Raw genomic sequence first — 19,420 nt, 5'->3', positions numbered from 1 at the left:
TCCTTTAAGTTGGACGAGTCCACAGTGTGAAGAGAAAGTTAAGTGCTAGTGTTTCACACACAGTCTCTGTTTTGGGCGGGGGAAATGTTGTTTTTGACTAATCTGGAAAACAGTTGAACTTCCTAGCTATCACGTTTTAGGGAAGACCCAGATGCAGACAGTGTCGAAGTAACAAAAGTATATTACTAGAACAGGGGGCAGGCAAAATGACAAGTCAAGGGCAGGCAGAGCTCAGTAATCCAGATCAGAGTCTAAAAGGTACAGAACGGCAGGCAGTCTCAGGGTCAGGGCAGGCAGAGGTCAATAATCCAGTGTGATGTGATAAGGTACAGAACGGCAGGCAGGCTCAGGGTCAGGGCAGGCAGAATGGTCAAAACCGGGAAAACTAGAAAACAGGAACTAGAAACAGACAAGAGCAAGGAAAAAATACTGGTAGGCTTGACAAACAAAACAAACTGGCAACAGACAAACAGAGAACACAGGTATAAATACACTGAGGATAATGGGGAAGATGGGCAACACCTGGAGGGGGATGGAGACAATCACAAACGCTGCACATCCTGAACATGCTTCCCTATTCCCCAGCTGAGTGCCCTCGCCAGGCACGAAGTGTGAAGGATGGTCTCGGGTTTCGAGGTTATAGCCGTGGGGCTATAGCGGCGTGACAGCGCATCCATCTTGACATTCTTAGATCCCGGTCAGTATAAGAGGGTGAAGTTGAACCGGGCGAAAATCAGGGCCCACCTAGCTTTCCTGGATTTGAGAAGCTTGGCGGTGCAGAGATATTCCAGGTTCTTGTGGTCGGTCCACACAATGAGCGGATGTTCCGCTCCCTCCAGCCAGTACCTCCGCTCCTCCAACGCCATCTTTACCGCGAGAAGCTCACGATTCCCCACATCGTAGTTCCTCTCCGTGGCGATGAGGCGATGGGAGAAGAAGGCACAGGGATGTAACTTGAGGTCCAGGGTAGAACGCGGGGACAGGACAGCCCCCACTCCGACATCCGAAGCATCGGCCTCCACCACGAACTGCTGGGACTGGTCAGGATGAACCAAGATGGGATCTGTGGTGAAACAGTGTTTGAGATCCCGGAACGCCCGGTCAGCAGCTGGGGACCACGTGAACAGAACCTTGGGAGCGATTGAATTCACACGTCTCTGCTTTCATAAAAAGCTGGTTCTCCAGGAGGTGTTGGAGAACCTGTCAGACTTGGAACATGTGTTCTTGGGCGGAGCAGGAGAAGCCAAGGATGTCGTCGAGGTAGACGAAGATGAACCTGGTTCAACACGTTGCGGAGAACATCAGTAACCAGAGCCTGGAACAAAGCTGGGGCGTTGGTAAGGCCAAATGGCATGACCGGATCCACGTAGTGACCGCTGGCCGTGCTGAAGGCAGTCTTCCACTTGTCCTCTTCCCGTATACACACCAGGTGGTAGGCGTTCCGTTGGTCCAGCTTGGAGAACACGGTGGCCACCTGGACCGGCTCGAAGGCCGTGGAGATGAGTGGAAGTGGGTAGCGGTTCTTCACTGTGATGTCTTTGAGGCCCCGGTAGATGCACGGGCACAGGGTTTTGTCCTTCTTCTCCACAAAGAAGAACCCTGGGCATGCGGGAGAGGCAGAAGAATGGATGAACCCTGCAGCTAGGCAGTCCTCAATGTAGGTCTCCATAGCCTTGGTCTCCGGACCCGACAGAGAGTACAGTCGTCCCCAGGAGGAGTGGTGCCTGGGAGAAGGTCAATCCCGCAGTCATAGGGTCAGTAGGGCGGAAGCGAAGTGGCCTGGGCCTTACTGAACATCTCCCAGAGGTCCTGGTACTCCGCGGGAATGGTGGAGAGGTCCGAGGCAACTTCCGAGCTCCCAGGAAGACTACCGGGGCTGGCTGCACTGACTTCAGTCAATGAGCATGGCAGAACGGGCTCCAGCCCATGATGGCATCATAAGACCAGTCAATAAGGGGATTGTCGCTGGAGCCAAGAGAAACCAAATACCACGGGAAACTGATGAGACTTAATGAGCAGGAATTGGATCGTCTCGCTGTGGTTCCCTGTCACACAGAGGTAGATGGGGGTGATATTGTGGGTGACCCGGCATATAGAGCACATGTCCAGGGCTTTAACATCCATGGGAATGGAGAGGGGCTGAGTGGGGATACCCAGCTCGGACGCCAGGGTAGCATCCATGAAGCTCTCATTGGCCCCAGAGTCAATGAGTACCCGGAGAGATTTTGACTGGTTCCCCAACAGCAAAATTGCATGAAAAGGAGTGCGAGTAAGAGGAGAGGAAAAGTTCTCCGTATGGCCCACCAGAGTACTCGCTCCTACCGGTGAGCCTGGTCTTTTAGTGGACTGTTGGAGACGAAATGACCAGTAGTCCCGCAATACAGGAAACTCTTAGTGTGAAGCCTGTATAGCCGTTCGGCTGGAGACAGACTAGCTCTGTCAAGTTGCATTGGCTCGGGAAGAGGTGAATAGGCAGACTCCGGAGACTCTCAAGGGAACTCGGGTAGCCTCGTATTCTCTCGGCAACAGAGCTGTCGTGGACTTGCGGGATGCCTCGGAGACCAGGTGGAATCCTTGGGCGAGCAAGTGAAATCGAATCTCCTTCCTTCGTTCCCGTAGTCGCCCATCGATCCAAATGGTCAAGGCGATGAGTCGAGATCCGTCGGTAGTTACCCGGGCTGCAAGCTCGTCCGTTACTTCCGCCGATACTCCGTGCAGTGACGTGTCGGACAGCGATTCCAGGTTCCAGGCACTCTCAGCTGCCAAGCTGGGCAACCAGGAATTTCCATGCACCTGTAGGCAGCAACCTCTGAATTTAAGGGGATTATGTACTATTGGTTCATGAAATCAGATCACATTTAACCCTACTGTTATATGATTGATTACAAGCCCATCATAGTGCCTAGTGTCTGTGACACGATTGAAACACCCTTACTGTGCTTTTGTAAGGCAAATGATCCTAACGACCATAGATGTCAGATGTCAACACCAAGACAGGACATGCAGACTGACCCCTGAGCCCTGTGTCCATTTCCAACAGGTTCCTTCCACTCTAACCCGCATTCTAACGCTCTCTCACTCTCTCCCTTTATGTCCTCTCTGCCTTTCGCTGCCTTTTTCTCTTATTCTACACTCTTTACTTTTTAAATATGAAAGAATTTAAGGTTATTTTACCATTACTGCATAACCCCTTTGAGCTAATGCATTTTGAGAAATGTGCAGGACATCTGGTAAATCATGCGCTTGTGTCAAAAGGGGGGTTTCAGTAAAGTTTGGGTAGCATATGTGTAACTCAGGGTAGGATTGGTCCCTATGTCTCCCCTCTATCCATACTGCTGTTTTAGTCTGACCAAACAGTCATGGCATTATGCCCTGCCACAGAAAGGACCTGTTGTGTGTCACAGAAAGGTGACTGTGCCTCTGTTTACACACACACACACACACACACACACACACACACACACACACACACACACACACACACACACCACACACACACACACACACACACACACACACACACACACACACACCACACACACAGAGACACACACACACAGAGAGCACACACACACACACACAGAGACACACACACACACACAGAAGGAGGGAGGTAAAGGAAATAACGTAATCATACATGATTAGGCAAGTAAGCATGGCTTGTGTTCACACACACAGTAGCCGTAGCCTTGGGGAGTTAGCAAGCACAGGTAGGGTTTGGAAAACACTCAGTTGTGCTTTGTACCGCCTGAAGACTGGCCTCTTGTTGTGAATGAATGGACTATATGAACAAATACTTGTTCAAATGGCACACATTACTTTTTTCCCCTAACAAAGTAGCTAGGGGTAATCCATGTAAGTTATTCAAAAGGCTTATATTTCATTATGCTTCGACAACCAAGAAAATATTTATTTCAAACCAAGATAAGTCTTTTTTTTAGAAAACCTAGACTAAATCAGTTGGATTGAGACCCACTTGGGAGTTACAGACGGTTTATCTTTGGTTGTGGCTTAAGCTTAGTTTGTGAACCAAACAATGAATTTCTGGTGTGATTTACAATTGCTACCAATAGTCCCCGTTTATAAATATTGGATTTCTTTCATCCAAATGAAATCCTCCAGTTTGTGTTAGATAAAAGTTACAGAGTAACCCCTATCTACTTGACAAGTTCTCTCACGCACTTAACATACACGATACACACAAAAATATACACGCATATCTCAGAGCGGACTTAGTGCTGGTGGTGAGTCTGAGGCTGTGTCTAGAGTCACTGATGACACATGATTCGTTTTGGGGGTTGCCAGTGTGGGGACTGTGGTGTGAGGGAAGATAGGTGGGGTGTGACTGTGTGACTGTGTGTCTGTCTATGTGTATGGCTTATCCACTTAGTACGGGGCGGAGGGTGGACAGTGGCTGTGGGTTCAGTTCGTCAGGATCACTCTGAATGCTCTCCTAAGGTGCATCCCAAATGGCCCCTCATTCACTTTATAGTGCGCAACTTTCGACTCGGGCCCATAGGGCTCTGGTCAAAATGTAGTACACTATATAGAGAATAGGGTGCCATTAGTCATTCAACATCAATACATCATACACAGCCCTCTCCCACACTCATATAAATAGCTGAGTACGACTAGTGGCTTGGGGGAGGGAACTTTGCATACTAAGCCTGTAGAGAGCAGTGCTATCCTAGCTTGGCTTTTGGTGCCTTTTCCATTGTGTAAAAATGAGAGAGTCAGAGAGTCAGCAAATACCCATCTCACACAATGTGTGTGTGTGTGTGTGTGTGTGTGCGTGTGTGTGTGTGTGTGTGTGTTTGCCTGTGTGGGAGTGTGTGTGTGTGCGTGTGCGCGTGCATGTTTTATATTTGTGTTTCACCCCTCCCTGTAAGGGGTGTTTCTATTTGGGAGTGGGTGTGTGTCATATACTGTCCAGATGACTGACTTTGTGGCTTGTAGGGCTGTAATTCTCTGTGGGAGAAAGCAATAGATTAGTTCAAACCCCTTTTGGTCAGGGCAGTAAATGGTTGAGCGTTCCATTACTACTCTGTTACTACACTCTTAGAATAAAAGGGTTCCAAAAGAGTTCTTTGACTGTCCCTATAGATAACCTTTTTTGGATCTAGGTAGAACCTTTTTTTTCTAAGAGTGCACCCTACAGATGAGAATCCAATTTTATTTTGGGGTATGGTTAAGATGTGATCACATGCATCAAGGCATTATCTGTCTCATTTCCTGAAGGTTTAAATGAAAGGCTAAATTCTAATTTTAAAGGTGGGAGAGAAAAAAAAAWATATATATATAGAGAGAGAGAGAGAGAGGGATATAGAGAGCTCGTAAAAGAGGACAGAGAGGTGGTATGTAACTAAACATTTACCCTCTCACCCCATGTCTCCTCAGTCTTTTCTCTCTCAGAGTTAATCTTAGTTCATAAAACAAACTAAATCCGATATGATCCCCTCATTATTCTCCCTGGTTACATAACTGTCCTGGTAACTAGCAGTGCATTCAACCTTCACCTCCAAAGTAAACGTTTTATATAGTCCGTCTGTGGTCCTGGTTGTTTCTGGGCAGATGTCGAGCCACGGTGGCAGACACTGACAGCGCTAGTGTGGGTTGAAACACTACATTAATGCTTAAATAACTTGAGGTCTTTGAGGGATTTAGTAACTCATTATGAGTAAATGTTCCTTTGATGTCTTCTACCTTTTTATATAAAAAAACAAACAAATATTTGTGTGTACTTTTATATGTACAGGTGAGCTATCCCTGCCAGCCCATGTCAGTCCATACACAAAGGATCCCCGGGCACCAATGGCGAGCAGGGAGGATGCCTACGCCCATCTGGAGCTACGCACCCTGGAACAGTCCCTTCTGGCCACATGCGTGGGCAGCATCACAGAACTCAGTGAGTGTGTGTGTGTGTGTGTCGTTGTGTGTGTGTCACATTCTCAAGCTTCACATTCACTCAAACACTCTCAAACGTATTACAATACCCTCTTCATTTTACATTCAAAGATTCCCTCTCTCACACACTCTTTCTCAAACACTCGCGTACTCCTCTCGCTTTAGTCCTAGCCAGCGAGGAACTATCTGGTCCTCATGCATGTGATTCATCAGCCTTATCTAGTCAGGAGAAAGAGACAGTAGCGGGCACAGACTCCTACTGGCCATATTCAACCTTATTCTGAGGGCCATCTTTCACATTTAGAGAGGTACCAGCTGTTAACTCCAACATCCCCAGTCTGTCTTGTTCTTCTGTTGTTCATCTTCATTAAAACTAGGGCACCTAAGTAGAGCAGCACTGAACAGTGTTTGGGAAAGATGGCACCCAAAATTCAAATTTAGAATCCATCCAACTATCTCATGTATTTTGTTAGAATGTAGACTTACTTAGACATCTCTTTCTGTAAGTCAGTTGTTCCCGAAACATTTTAAAGTGCTGTGCCCCACCTAGCCAAAGCCTCTCAAATAGACAAAACACGTTTCTAGCCAACAACTAAGGCCGGGATTCAATCCCATCATGCTTTGTCGACAATGCACCTTTTAAAGGCAATGTTCCCGTGCTCGCAGAGACCGCATTCATGGTAAACAGTGCATGTGTCGGCTCAATCAGAAATGATCTTTAAATGGCGCATCGTCGACAAAGCGTGATCGATTTGAATCCCGGCCTAATTCTTTACCCACCATCTAGTAGGGACTAGTCAGGGAACACAGCTTTACGAATTATGTCAAAGCTAGCATTGTAGAAAGGATGACAGACAGACGATGTTGGTGTAGATAACAACACTGGTCTCAGGTCTGACGATAGCATAATAAAGTTGACCCTGTTCACTGTCTTTTAAAAAAATCTGACCCWTGGTCTGTCTCTAGGGTCCCTTCATTAGAATCAGACAGGGATGTCGTATCCACTGACACATTAGGCTATATAACAGACTACTGTGTGTTCCCAAAACACAAGGGCACTTTCATGTCAGCCACAGGGTGTTATAGACCCCCTTGCTCTCCCCGCCCCTCACACACACACACCCCAAACACACGCACGCACACACACTCCCTTGTTTCCACAAACCAAACAAATTCCATGTGGGTCCTTTCCTCTCTGGTCGAGTAGCACCTAGCAAAACAGTGCACACACTTGTTCATTCTTGGAACTCAAGTGCATGAACTAAACGGGACAACATGCAGTTTGTTTCACCGTAGAAAGAAAAAATCAATCCTAATTGTGGTGCTTATTGCTATCACTAGAGATAAAACATTGTCTAGTATATCTACCCATATGGATATACAGTACATACTGTAAATATGATATGAACTAAAAACCTGCATATACTTTGACAGACACCGTGGCTACTTCAGGAGTCTTAGCATCATTAAAAAAAGGAGTAGTCGTTTTAAGATTCTAATCTCTTTCACATGAGCAGATTCTCTCTCACTGCTCTCTGGCTGCTACGTTTAAGAGCTAGCGTCTCCTCTTTCTAATGCCTTCCACATATGTTGCGGGATAAGTGACTGCGATAGCTACAGCCGAGGACGACTATTGCTGATTTTAAGGGTCTATAAGGAAGGACGTGCCGTTGAGCCCAGCTAAACCCAACTCTGCTCCCAAACTTGCCTTCTAATGAGCTTTATCTGAGACTCGATCATTGAACCATTCTCGTTGTAAAGAGATACAATAAGACACAGAATTGATTAACGTGAGACTAGCGTTACATCCGGCTGCTACCTGTGATATCTGAGAAACTGAAGGGGAAAACGTGCAATGTGGCTCTGTCTATAAGTGTACTGACAGAAGTTGAAAGTCCCACAGTTTTGCATTATAAATGCATTGGTAAGGAAACCAATATTGTATACATAGCAATGTCGGTACTGCAGTACATCATGCTACAACTACAGCGTCCATGTTTAATCGAGCATGTATAGCTGAGGTTTTAGGGATTTGTATCAGATGATGATGTGTGTGATACTAAATGCGTGTGTGACTGTTTCCTCTCAGGTGACCTGGTGTCACGGTCCATGCACCACATACAGCGCCTACGCGCAGTTAGCCACTCCCTCAGCCCTATTTGCCCAGCAAATCAGCATCCGGTATTCTGGGCGCCCGATGCCATGCGTACCCTCTACTACTTCCTGTCTAGCCCACAGATGGAATCACTGGAGAACCCAAATCTAGAGCCCCCCAGGATGTCCCTGAGCAGAGAGAGGTAAGAGGTGTGTGTGTGTGTGTGTGTGTGTGTGTGTTGTGTGGTGGTGTGTGTGGTGTGTTGTTGTGTGTGTGTGTGTGTGTGTGTGTTGTGTTGTTGTGTGGTGTGTGTGTGTGTGTGTTGTGTGTTGTTGTGTGTGCCTTCTTGTATGCTTAGGCACACAGAGATATTTGTTTCCCTCCACCTGGTACCAATTATAATCACAGGCCCCATTAACCCGTTAGCTTCCAGTTAGACTCAGCTCTGTGTCTCTGTTGAGCCCTGTGATCTCAGTAACCATAACCAGAGAGGAAGAGGTGAAGCGAGAGGTTTCACTCTCGCCAAAATCTGTCCAAAACTAGCCCAATGTGTTTCTATGGGCTTATTTTGGACCTAAGCTTGTCGTCTGCTTTTCTGCCTTTGGGACAACGACTCCCATTGTTAGGGCGGAGACATGAGAATCTAGACATTATAAACAGATCTCTGCCATAACGACCTGCCTCTGTGCTCTGGGGAGGTGAAGAGACCACATGTTCTAAAACAAGCGTCATAACAGGGAAACAGTGTTCTCTTTATAGTCCTTTGTTAACAGTAAAATGATACCCTTTTTCTCAATTAGGGAAAAAGATATGGGAGGTTGCTACATCAACACACATTAAGACTACCAAAAAACACCCTGCATGAACCTGTTTTAGCCCACTGCAGGAAAAGGTTAAGTAGTCGTTATTGTACAAAAGGCAGAGGAATTGGTCCTTTATGCCAGATTTTAAGGCATTGTGGGATTTTGAGTCATTGAGGAAAGTTAATAAATTATATAACTTCATTGCTTGAATCTTTGCTCCTCCCCCCAGACTGTTTATGCTCCTTCCCCCTCTGATGGAGTGGATACGGATTGCCGTGGTGCACGCGGAGCACCGCCGCAGCCTATTGGTGGACAGCGATGATGTCAGACAGACCGCCAGACAGCTCCTCCCAGGACTGGACTGTGAGCCCAGACAGCTGAGGTAGAAACACACAGAGCATTGCATGTTTAATGACATACACTTGCATGTTTAATGACATACACTCACCAGCCACTTTATGAGGTACACCCATCTAGTACCGGGTCGGAACCCCCTTTGCCTCCAGAACAGCCTGAATTCTTTGACGCATTCTGCAAGGTGTTGAAAACGTTCCACAAGGATGTTGGTCAATGCTGACACGATGGCATCACGCAGTTGCTGTAGATTGGACGGTGGTACATTAACTCTTTGAACAGCCCGTTCCATCTCATCCAAAACATGCTTTATTGGGTTGAGGTCTGGGGACTGCGCAGTCCAGAAAGGCCACTGAAGTAAACTGAACTCGCTGTTATGTTCCAGGTGATGTTTTTCCACTCCTCAATTGTCCAGTGTTGGTGATCACGTGCCCACTGAGCCGCTACTTCTTGTAATAGCTGATAGGAGTGGAACCCATCTGTTGCAATAGCCCATCCGTGACAAGGATCAACGAGTTGTGAGTTCCGAGATGCTGTCCTGCACACCACTGTTGTGCTGCGCCGTTATTTGTCTGTTTGTGGCCCGCCTGTTAGCTTGCACGATTCTTGCCATTCTCCTTCGACCTCTCTCATCAACACGCGGTCTTCGCCCACACAACTGCCACTGACTGGATGTTTTTTGTTTTTCGCACCATTCGCTTGGGTCACTCGTTTTGCCCATTCTGATGGTCAATCGAACAGTAACTGAATGTCTCAATGCCTGTCTGCCTGCTTTATATAGCAAGCCACGGCCACATGACTTACTGTCTGTAGGAGCGATCCATTTTCGTGAACGGGTGCTGTACCTAAAAAACTTGCCGGTGAGTGTATATTACTGTAACATGCAATAGAAAGATGCTGAACCATACTGTTGACTTGTGAAACCAGTACATAACAGTAGGCCTACTGTCATTATTGAAGAGTTATGCATGTTAGAAGTTTTCATTGTAGCTTCTCTCTCTCTCTCCTTATCCTCTTGTCTCCCCCTCTCTCCCAGGCCTGAGTGTTGTTCCAGCTCATTTAGGCGTCTGGACTCTAAGGCTGCTACAGAGAAGCTTCAGCTGGACCTGGGCTTCCGCATGCTGACCTGTGGCAGAGCAGACCTGATTGGTCAGGCCACACAGCTACTTGGACCATCAGGGGTTAACACTATGGATGACCAGGTAGGACTGGGGATAGGGAATAGGAGATACATGGTGGGGATAGAGGTAGGCGGGAGTTCGGGAGAGGGGTAGGAAATATACATATTCAGACATAAGACTGACAGGTTTTGACAGGGAAGGTAAAAGAGACTTGTCAGTCTTCAGCTTGTATGCCCTACCCTGACTGGTGTTAGAGAGTGTAGAGACTGTTCAGAGTAAGATGTGTATTCTCTGACCTACAGGGTATGACCCCTCTGATGTACGCATGTTCGTGTGGAGACGAGGCTCTAGTCCAGATACTGGTGGAGGCTGGAGCCAACCTGGACCTGGCGGTGAACACTACTACTCGAAAGATATTAGCATAATATGATATAGATAGTATATCATGTAATGGGTTGAAAAAATCTGGTAACTTTCTGGCCTTCTAGGCAGAGTTGCAAAGAAAAAGCCATATTTCAGACTGGCCAATAAAAAGAAAAGATTAAGATGGGCAAAAGAACACAAACATTGGACAGAGGAACTCTGACTAGAAGACCAGCATCCCGGAGTCGCCTCTTCACGGTTGACGTTGAGACTGGTGTTTTGCGGGTACTATTTAATGAAGCTGCCAGTTGAGAACTTGTGAGGTGTCTGTTTCTCAAACTGGACACTCTAATGCACTTGTCCTCTTGATTAGTTGTGCACCGGGGCCTCCCACTCCTCTTTCTATTCTGGTTAGAGCCAGTTTGCGCTGTTCTGTGAAGGGAGTGGTACACAGCTTTCTACGAGATTTTCAGTTTCTTGGCAATTTCTCGCATGGAATAGCCTTAATTTCTCAGAACAAGAATAGACTGATGAGTTTCAGAAGAAAGGTCTTTGTTTCTGGCCATTTTGAGCCTGTAATCGAACCCACAAATACTGATGCTCCAGATACTCAACTAGTCTAAAGAAGGCCAGTGTTATTGCTTCTTTAATCAGAACAACAGTTTGCAGCTGTGCTAACATAATTGCAAAAGMGTTTTCTAATGATCAATTAGCCTTTTAAAATGATCAACTTGGATTAGCTAACACAACATACATTTGGTACACAGGAGTGATGGTTGCTGATAATGGGCCTCTGTACGCCTATGTACTGTAGATATACCATTAAAAATCAGCCGTTTCCAGCTACAATAGTCATTTACAACATTAACAATGTCTATACTGTATTTTTGATCAATTTGATGTTATTTTAATGGACATTTTTTTTTGCTTTTCTTTCAAAAACAAGGACATTTCTAAGTGACCCCAAACTTTTTAACGGTAGTGTACATTTTAGACTTAGATATATAACATTTTTCATTCTTCTCTCAGGTTCCATGCTGCTCCCCCAGACAGCCCTCAGTCCACCCAGACAGTCGTGGTTGGGTGGCCCTCACGTTCGCTGTGCTGCATGGACACCTCTCAGTATCTCAGGTGAGTCCTCACTGCCCAGTGGAAAGCGTCTAACACAGTTTCTTAATCACACATCTCAGACTTGATAGTGCTACCCTGTGGGAAGTTTTTTTTGTGTGTGTGTGTAGTGTAGTACTAACCATTCCTCTGGGTTTCCGTGTTGTATAGCTGCTGTTGGAGGTGGGTGCAGACGTGGAGGGGACTGCTGTTACTTCCAGCCAGGAGAGTTCTGCTGAGACTCCMCTACAGCTGGCCTCTGCTGCTGGGAACTATGAAATGGTGAGCCTGCTGCTGGCCCACGGGGCCGACCCTCTACTCAGAGTGCATGATTGGAACGCTGTGACATCCCCGCTCTACGAGGACATGAACTGCTTCAGCTACGCCGCTGCACACGGACACAGGTAGCTACACCTGTCTAACTAGTCCAGGCTTGGGCCATGTCTCAATAGTTTAAAGTGTCGTTCTTTCCTTGTCTATTTCCTTCAGTCAGAACTGAATAAATGAATGGATACTCATCCCCTACTCTCCTACAGGAACATCCTGAGGAGGCTTCTGACCCAGCCCCAGCAGAGGAAGGAGGACATTCTCTCTCTGCAGGAGATACTGGCTGAGGGGTTCCAGGAGGAGGAAGAAGAGGCTGGCTCACTACCTCCCCCCAGCCTCGACCCTTGTAGCCCTGCTGTCTGCCCCAGTAGCTCCAGCCCCATGCCCAGGCTATGTAAGGCCAGMWTGAAGGCCCTGCAGCAGGCTGCCTACTACAGCGCTGAGCACGGCTACCTGGATGTCACCATGGAGCTACGATCACTGGGTATGGATTATTTGTAGGCCTACTTCTTTTGTTTTATGCCATCATCGTTGTTTTGTGAAGGACTTGTCATGAATCAAGCATTACGAAAGCAATATTATTTGATCCACTTTAGGTTGTTTGAGACTTTGTTCTCAACAACTGACCTACAGTTGAAGTCGGAAGTTTACATAAACCTTAGCCAAATACATTTAAACTCAGTTTTTCACAATTCCTGACATTTAATCCCAGTAAAAATTCCCTGTCTTAGGTCAGTTAGGATCACCACTTTATTTTAAGAATGTGAAATGTCAGAATAATAGTAGAGAGAATGATTTATTTCCGCTTTTATTTCTTTCATCACATTCCCAGTGGGTCAGAAGTTTACATTACACTCAATTAGAATTTAGTAGCATTGCCTTTAAATTGTTTAACTTGGGTCAAACATTTCGGGTAGCCTTCCACAAGCTTCCCACAATAAGTTGGGTGAATTTTGGCCCATTGCTCCTGACAGAGCTGGTGAAACTGAGTCAGGTTTGTAGGCCTCCTTGTTCGCACACACTTTTTCAGTTCTGTCCACAAATGTTCTATAGGATGAGGTCAGGACTTTGTGATGGCCACTCCAATACCTTGACTTTGTTGTCCTTAAGCCATTTTCCACAACTTTGGAAGTATGCTTGGGGTCATTGTCCATTTGGAAGACCCATTTTTGACCAAGCTTTAACTTCCTGACTGATGTCTTGAGATGTTGCTTCAATATATCCACATAATTTTCCCGCCTCATGATGCCATCTATTTTGTAAAGTGCACCAGTCCCTCCTGCAGCAAAGCACCCCCACAACATGATTCTCCCACCCCCGTGCTTCACGGTTGGGATGGTGTTCTTCGGCCATACAAGCCTCCCCCCTTTTTCCTCCAAACAGTTCTATTTTTGTTTCATCAGACCAGAGGACATTTCTCTCAAAAGTACGATCTTTGTCCCCATGTGCAGTTGCAAACCGTAGTCTGGCGTTTTTATGGCAGTTTTGGAGCAGTGGCTTCTTCCTTGCTGAGCGGCCTTTCAGGTTATGTCGATATAGGGCTCGTTTTACTGGGGATATAGATACTTTTGTACCTGTTTCCTCCAGCATCTTCACAAGGTCCTTTGTTGTTGTTCTGGGATTGATTTGCACTTTTCACACCAAAGTACGTTCATCTCTAGGAGACAGAACGCGTTTCCTTCCTGAGCGGTACGACGGCTGCGTGGTCCCATGGTGTTTATACTTGCGTACTATTGTTTGTACAGATGAACGTGGTACCTTCAGGCATTTGGAAATTGCTCCCAAGGATGAACCAGACTTGTGGAGGTCTACACTTTTTTTCTGAGGTCTTGGATGATTTATTTTGATTTTCCCATGATGTCAAGCAAAGAGGCACTGAGTTTGAAGGTAGCCCTTGAAATACATCCACAGGTACACTTCCAATTGACTCAAATGATGTCAATTAGCCTATCAGAAGCTTCTAAAGCCATGACATCAACTGTTTAAAGGCACAGTCAATTTAGTGTAACTTCTGACCCACTGGAATTGTGATACAGTATATTATAAGTGAAATAATCTGTCTGTAAACAATTGTTGGAAAAATGACTTGTGTCACGCACAAAATAGATGTCCTAACCGACCTGCCAAAACTATAGTTTGTTTACAAGAAATTTGTGGAGTGGTTGAAAAACGAGTTTTAATGACTCCAACCTAAGTGTATGTAAACGTCTAACTTCATCTGTAGGTAAATAATCTCTTGGGACCCTCATTTGTTCCTTTATTTGATCCCCAGGTGTCCCCTGGAAGCTCCATGTGTGGCTGGAGTCCTTTCATGTAGCCCAACAACTGTCCAGGGATGAGGTGACCCTCTCTCTCCTCAGAGACTTCACAACTATCAGGCCACAGGACTACTGCCAGGAGCTGGTGTCGCCCGCTCTACCTCTCTTGTTTAACATGCTTGCAACCAGCAAGGTAGCCATGACTGCTAGGCTACCTGGCAGTCCAATTTCTCCTTCAGTCGGTGTTGTTCGGTGTCGGGTTTTCCATGTAGACTACAGTATGTCATAAGAAGTTTTCATTGAGTAAATGTTCAGTGGAACCTCAAACCAAAAGCAGAGTATGAATCAGAAATCGATCCAACATCAAAAAATGCTCAAATCTGTTGTAATAAAATGGGTAGCAAACTTGCAATGGCTGTTATTATAAAATCACACGACTCTTTCTGAACATGATTATATCCCTTTAGGACTATGCCATAACCAAGAGACTGTCAGCCATCTTCTCTCACTGTTATGGCTCAGCTCCTACTCCCGCTGTTCCTCAGATGGACCTCACTCTCTCCACACAGCTAGGTATGGAGACTGGCATACTCTCTCTATATGGAACAAACTGTAGCCTGTTTAATTATTCTGATCCTTAGGGTCCGAGTTTTCACTTCATTTTAGCAAAGTGTAACTCCCAACTTTTGTGTAAATCGTGCTTCGTTGTGTACATGCATTTCAATGCATGTTTCGGACTCTCAATGGTGTAAACGTCACTTCGGTCTCTCTCGTCCACCAGATGCTCATTTCCTGAACAACCCAGAGATGTCTGACATAATGTTGTTAGTGGAAGGCCGTCCCTTCTACGCCCACAGGGTTCTCCTCATGTCTGCCTCCAGGAGGTGAGCTAGCACTTCCCTTCCTCACACCTGTGTTGGTATGACCTCGAGAGCAGGCTCTAGTGTTTTCAGGGGCAGCCTGTGCTTTTGTGTCCACAAGATGGTTATCAAGTCTCTTTCAGGTTTCGGTACCTGCTGAGTTTCTGTGGGTCAGACACCAGCACCATCCACATCTCTGACATCACCTACAGCACCTTCCAGAGGATGATGAGTTGTCTGTACTGTGGAGGGACTGAAGGGCTGAGGCTGTCACAGGCTGACGCTATGGAGGTAAGAAATGTATCCTCATGTACACTGATAGAACTTCAAAGCCAAACAGTCATTTACCACAGTGGTTAAGCTTTAGGAATGTCCCCCACTATCACTTCATTGAGGAGTGGAAAGGTGTGATTGTATGTTTGGAGATGTGACTTGTGATGGAAGTACTATCTGCTCCTCTGTCAGTAGCTGCTGCCAGTGGTCTGTTTCTTCCAGCTGGAGGTGCTAGAGAGACAGTGTGAGAGCCTGCTCTCCCAGAGTATCACCCTGGACAACGCTGTCAGCATCTACTTGATGTCTACGGTAAGAATTCAAACTGTGTTATCATGAAAGGTTGTCCTATGCAGGCTTAAAACTATAAGTCATCATTTTATCTGTGTGTTGTCTGCACCTTGAAATTAGTACATGCAATCCATTATTATCTCCTTTTCTACTGTCCATGGTATATCTTAAAGCACTGTGCAGTGGCGCTTTGCATTTCTCACATGCATAGGTAGTGTGTTTGTCACAATGACGACATCTATGGAACCGGTGCATCGTGTTGATTGGCCAGTGAGGAGCTTTGTCATATGTTGCCTGATCTTCAACAGTAGCAGCCAGTAAAGATCTCCTTCCGTGGCTCAGTGGTTTCGTGCCAAACTTTTTCATATTTGGGCTGTATACTATGTGTTTTGGAATCACATCGGTGGCAGGCCTCTTCAATCGTTTGAACACTCACTCTTTATTTTGACCACCTGCAGCTCTTCCCTTGGCTTTTCTGGCTGACCCCTATGGCTTGTAGAGGCCCTTGGCTCTTCTGGCTGACCCCTATGGCTTGTAGAGGCCCTTGGCTCTTCTGACTGGACCCTCTGGCGGGTAGAGGCCCTTGGCTCTTCATTATCAACAATGGAGGGCGGTGGGGGAGGTTGTGGATGGGGGTGGTGGTGAGGGGTAGGTCATCATCACTGATAACGTTGTTCCTGTCATGATCTGTTTGCATAGGTTCAGCATATGCATTCAACAGCCTGGCTGGCAAATGGCCTGTCCATAGTCCATATCTGACCCATCGCTATCACAGTCACTCAGGACAGCATCTTTCTCATTTTGAGGGATAACTGCAGTTGCATGCCTTGTCTGGGCAGTCACCTAGATCCAACATATCCGGAACTTGACTCAAAGTGAAACTAAAAGAAAGAACAGAGTGAAAAGTTAGGTCGAACAAGAACTATGTATGTGTATAAGTATGTGTATACCTAGATGCACTGTTATCCCACCGGTCACTATTGTTGCCGTCAACATGTTTGCACATTCTATGACCACACTGAACAAAGTTGAGTAATTGCAAATGCATATATCAATACTAGACACCTTACAGATAATGTGTACCAAAAATATTTGTCCTATTTCTATGTTAACATACTTTACTAACCTTTTGTTTGGGAGCTCTGATGCAGCCATCCTCTTCTCATGGTGCAACCAGGAAGTAAACAGCTCTGGTCATGTGACAATTTACACTAAACATGTGACACTGCACATCTTTCATTGAGACCCTTTATTATTTCAATATTTGCTGGAAATGCATTGATAGATCATTCAGTAACATTTTTTAGAGCCTTATAACTGGAAAAGTATTTTACAGTCACTATTGTGACTGATGGGATTAAATAGGTTAAGAACAAATTCTTATTTTCATTGACAGCCTAAGAACAGTGGGTTAATTGCCTTGTTCAGGGGCAGAAGGACAGATTTTTACCTTGTCAACTCTGGGATTTGATCTTGCAACCTTTCGGTTACGAGTCCAACGCTCTAACGCTCTAACCACTAGGCTACCTGCCATTATGTGTCTCTTTTTTTACATTTTTAAACATTTATTTATTTGTCTGTCTGTCTGTCTGTCTGTCTGTCTGTCTGTCTGTCTGTCATTTTGTACAGGATCACGGGGCAGCAGAGCTCAGGAGGTTCTGTGAAGGTTTCTTCCTGCAGCACATGGAACAGCTCGTGGAGAGAGAGGACTTCCACAGGCTGCTCCTGGGAGGGGTCCATCAGGACCAGCTCTCCCCAGCGACAGAGACCCGGAGCGGACCATGTCAGGACCAACACTCCTCTCTCCTCCTGGAGGATCTGGAGGTCACTTTGGTCCACAGGCTGCTCTCGCTGTACCCTCCCTGCAGAGAGTAAGCCACCGGCTGCGTCTCAGTAGTCATAGTTGGCGTCTTTGTTCTTCCATTGTCTCGTTTCCTTCAACTGTACTGATGTGAAATAACTACATGTGAAAGACAAGTAGCTATATCTGCTCTTACATGTCAGTTAGGGTGAAGGAAATGGGATGAGGAGAGGAGGCCACATTAGAATATTGAGATGGACCCCATGTGGGGAGAAGGACAGACATACCAGCATTCCTGGAGATAAATAACCGGTGTAGTGTAGCGTAGTATCTCGCAGTGCGGTGATGTCACCACTGTTGCCAGCACAGGTTGGTAATGCTAATCTGTCACGAGGGAGAGAAGAGGCAGGGCCTAGGTGAATCTGCCACCGGGCAGAACACGTTTACTGTGATCCAACAGGCCCTCAAACCTGCTCTCTCTGCCTCTGTGAATGCCCAAGGTACTGCTAAGACAGTTACTTTAGTTTCAGTGTGATGGTTCGAGAAGCAATGGTAGTTAGCAGCTTCTTGCCACTCATGCCACAAATAGTGAAAGGACAACTGAAGGTGCTGCAAAAAGCTAAGAGACAGAAGCGTAATGAGTTTTGCAGTTGTGCAACCTCACCATCAATTCCTCAGGTAGCCCAGAGAGCAGGAAGGAGGATTGATGGATAACTGGAGAAGTACCGCTGCCATCTAGTGACGTGTAGGACTTATTCCACGGGACTGACATAAGAAATCTAGAAATAGTCCATTGCTTAAGAGAGGAAATGGATGCAATGTACTATGGCTGGAATTGATCTAGAATATGATGAAGGTTTATGGATATACCGCCAATATAGTAACAGGTACTGAGACTCTTTGTTCGTAAGAAATAAAGCATTTAGCGCATTTTGGACTGCTGTTACTTACTAGAGTCCATCCTCTCTCGTGTGGATGGAATTTGGGGTTGATACAGTATATATTGTACCGGAGTAACAGAACTCTTGAATATGTTATTGTTCTGTAGATACAGTATGTCAATAAACGTTTCGCTCACAAGAATTAACATCAGTGTTTTTATATCAGCCGCTTTTAGAATACTATGCACCCATGGAAGCGTATAAGACCCAATCAGAAATCACCACCACGCAATTCCAAAGTCAACAGATTTATTTCCTTTTGCACTGAAGTTGTTCACAGTTATGTCACAAGGGGATACATTGCCAGTGGTTTCCTGCTAAATACCAGCGCTCCTGGCGTTGTGTTCTACTGTATGTCCATCATCCTGTGTGGCCTGGTTACCCAATAGTACAAAATAGAAAGAATAACACTAATAGGTATTGCTTTATTTTATCTCTTCTGATACCAATTCCCACCCCAGACAGAGTTCGTGACCAGAGTATCAGGTCTCTCTTTGAGAGAAACGGTGTGTGTGTGTGTGTGTGTGTTTGTAACTGTGTGTGTGTGCAGAGGATGCATTGCACGGTAAATGTGCACAATAGTATAAGGAAGTAGAGGGGAGGGTGCGAGAAAGAACTCAAAGACGAACAAACAACCGAAGTGGTGAGAGAAAATAAAAATAAGAAGAAACAAATTAAGAGACAGGAAAGAAAGAACGGAAGAAAGAAAGAGGGGGGAAAGGGGGGAAAAGGGACAGAACAATTCCAACAACAACATGCAAAGAAAAGACAAATGTTGGACATGCAAACGACAATACAAGGTAAAAGCTAAGAGTAGGAATCCCCTTGGTTTTTTAAATAAGTTTGTCAGCATTTTTTTTTGTATTTACAAGGCGAGTGGCTCGAGTGTTGCCTTTGTCGTCGTACACACACAACGAGAAGGAAC

General features: G+C 45.8%; 1 protein-coding gene across 2 annotated transcripts in view; it reads left to right on the top strand.

Moving 5' to 3' along the window:
* Nucleotides 1–18,631, top strand: part of LOC111975030 (ankyrin repeat and BTB/POZ domain-containing protein 2-like) — a 28,134-nt gene extending 9,503 nt beyond the window's left edge. Inside the window, exons 2-15 of one of the 2 annotated variants that reach the window (XM_024003175.1) lie at nt 5,756–5,905; nt 7,994–8,201; nt 9,032–9,184; nt 10,193–10,358; nt 10,580–10,669; nt 11,670–11,771; nt 11,919–12,151; nt 12,284–12,558; nt 14,347–14,525; nt 14,800–14,905; nt 15,114–15,216; nt 15,336–15,483; nt 15,661–15,774; nt 17,383–18,631. In XM_024003175.1, the coding sequence (XP_023858943.1) occupies nt 5,756–5,905; nt 7,994–8,201; nt 9,032–9,184; nt 10,193–10,358; nt 10,580–10,669; nt 11,670–11,771; nt 11,919–12,151; nt 12,284–12,558; nt 14,347–14,525; nt 14,800–14,905; nt 15,114–15,216; nt 15,336–15,483; nt 15,661–15,774; nt 17,383–17,628 (2,273 nt within the window). In that variant the 3' untranslated portion in view covers nt 17,629–18,631. Of the gene's footprint in view, nt 1–5,755; nt 5,906–7,993; nt 8,202–9,031; nt 9,185–10,192; nt 10,359–10,579; nt 10,670–11,669; nt 11,772–11,918; nt 12,152–12,283; nt 12,559–14,346; nt 14,526–14,799; nt 14,906–15,113; nt 15,217–15,335; nt 15,484–15,657; nt 15,775–17,382 lie in introns of those variants that run through there. The other variant, XM_024003176.2, reaches the window with a different exon arrangement.
* The last annotated feature ends 789 nt before the right edge of the window (nt 18,632–19,420 follow it).

Source organism: Salvelinus sp. IW2-2015, linkage group LG15, assembly GCF_002910315.2.
Source record: "Salvelinus sp. IW2-2015 linkage group LG15, ASM291031v2, whole genome shotgun sequence".
NCBI lineage: Eukaryota > Metazoa > Chordata > Actinopteri > Salmoniformes > Salmonidae > Salvelinus > Salvelinus sp. IW2-2015.
Note: the sequence above shows the minus strand (reverse complement) of the source record. Positions and strands in the feature narration are given on the sequence as shown.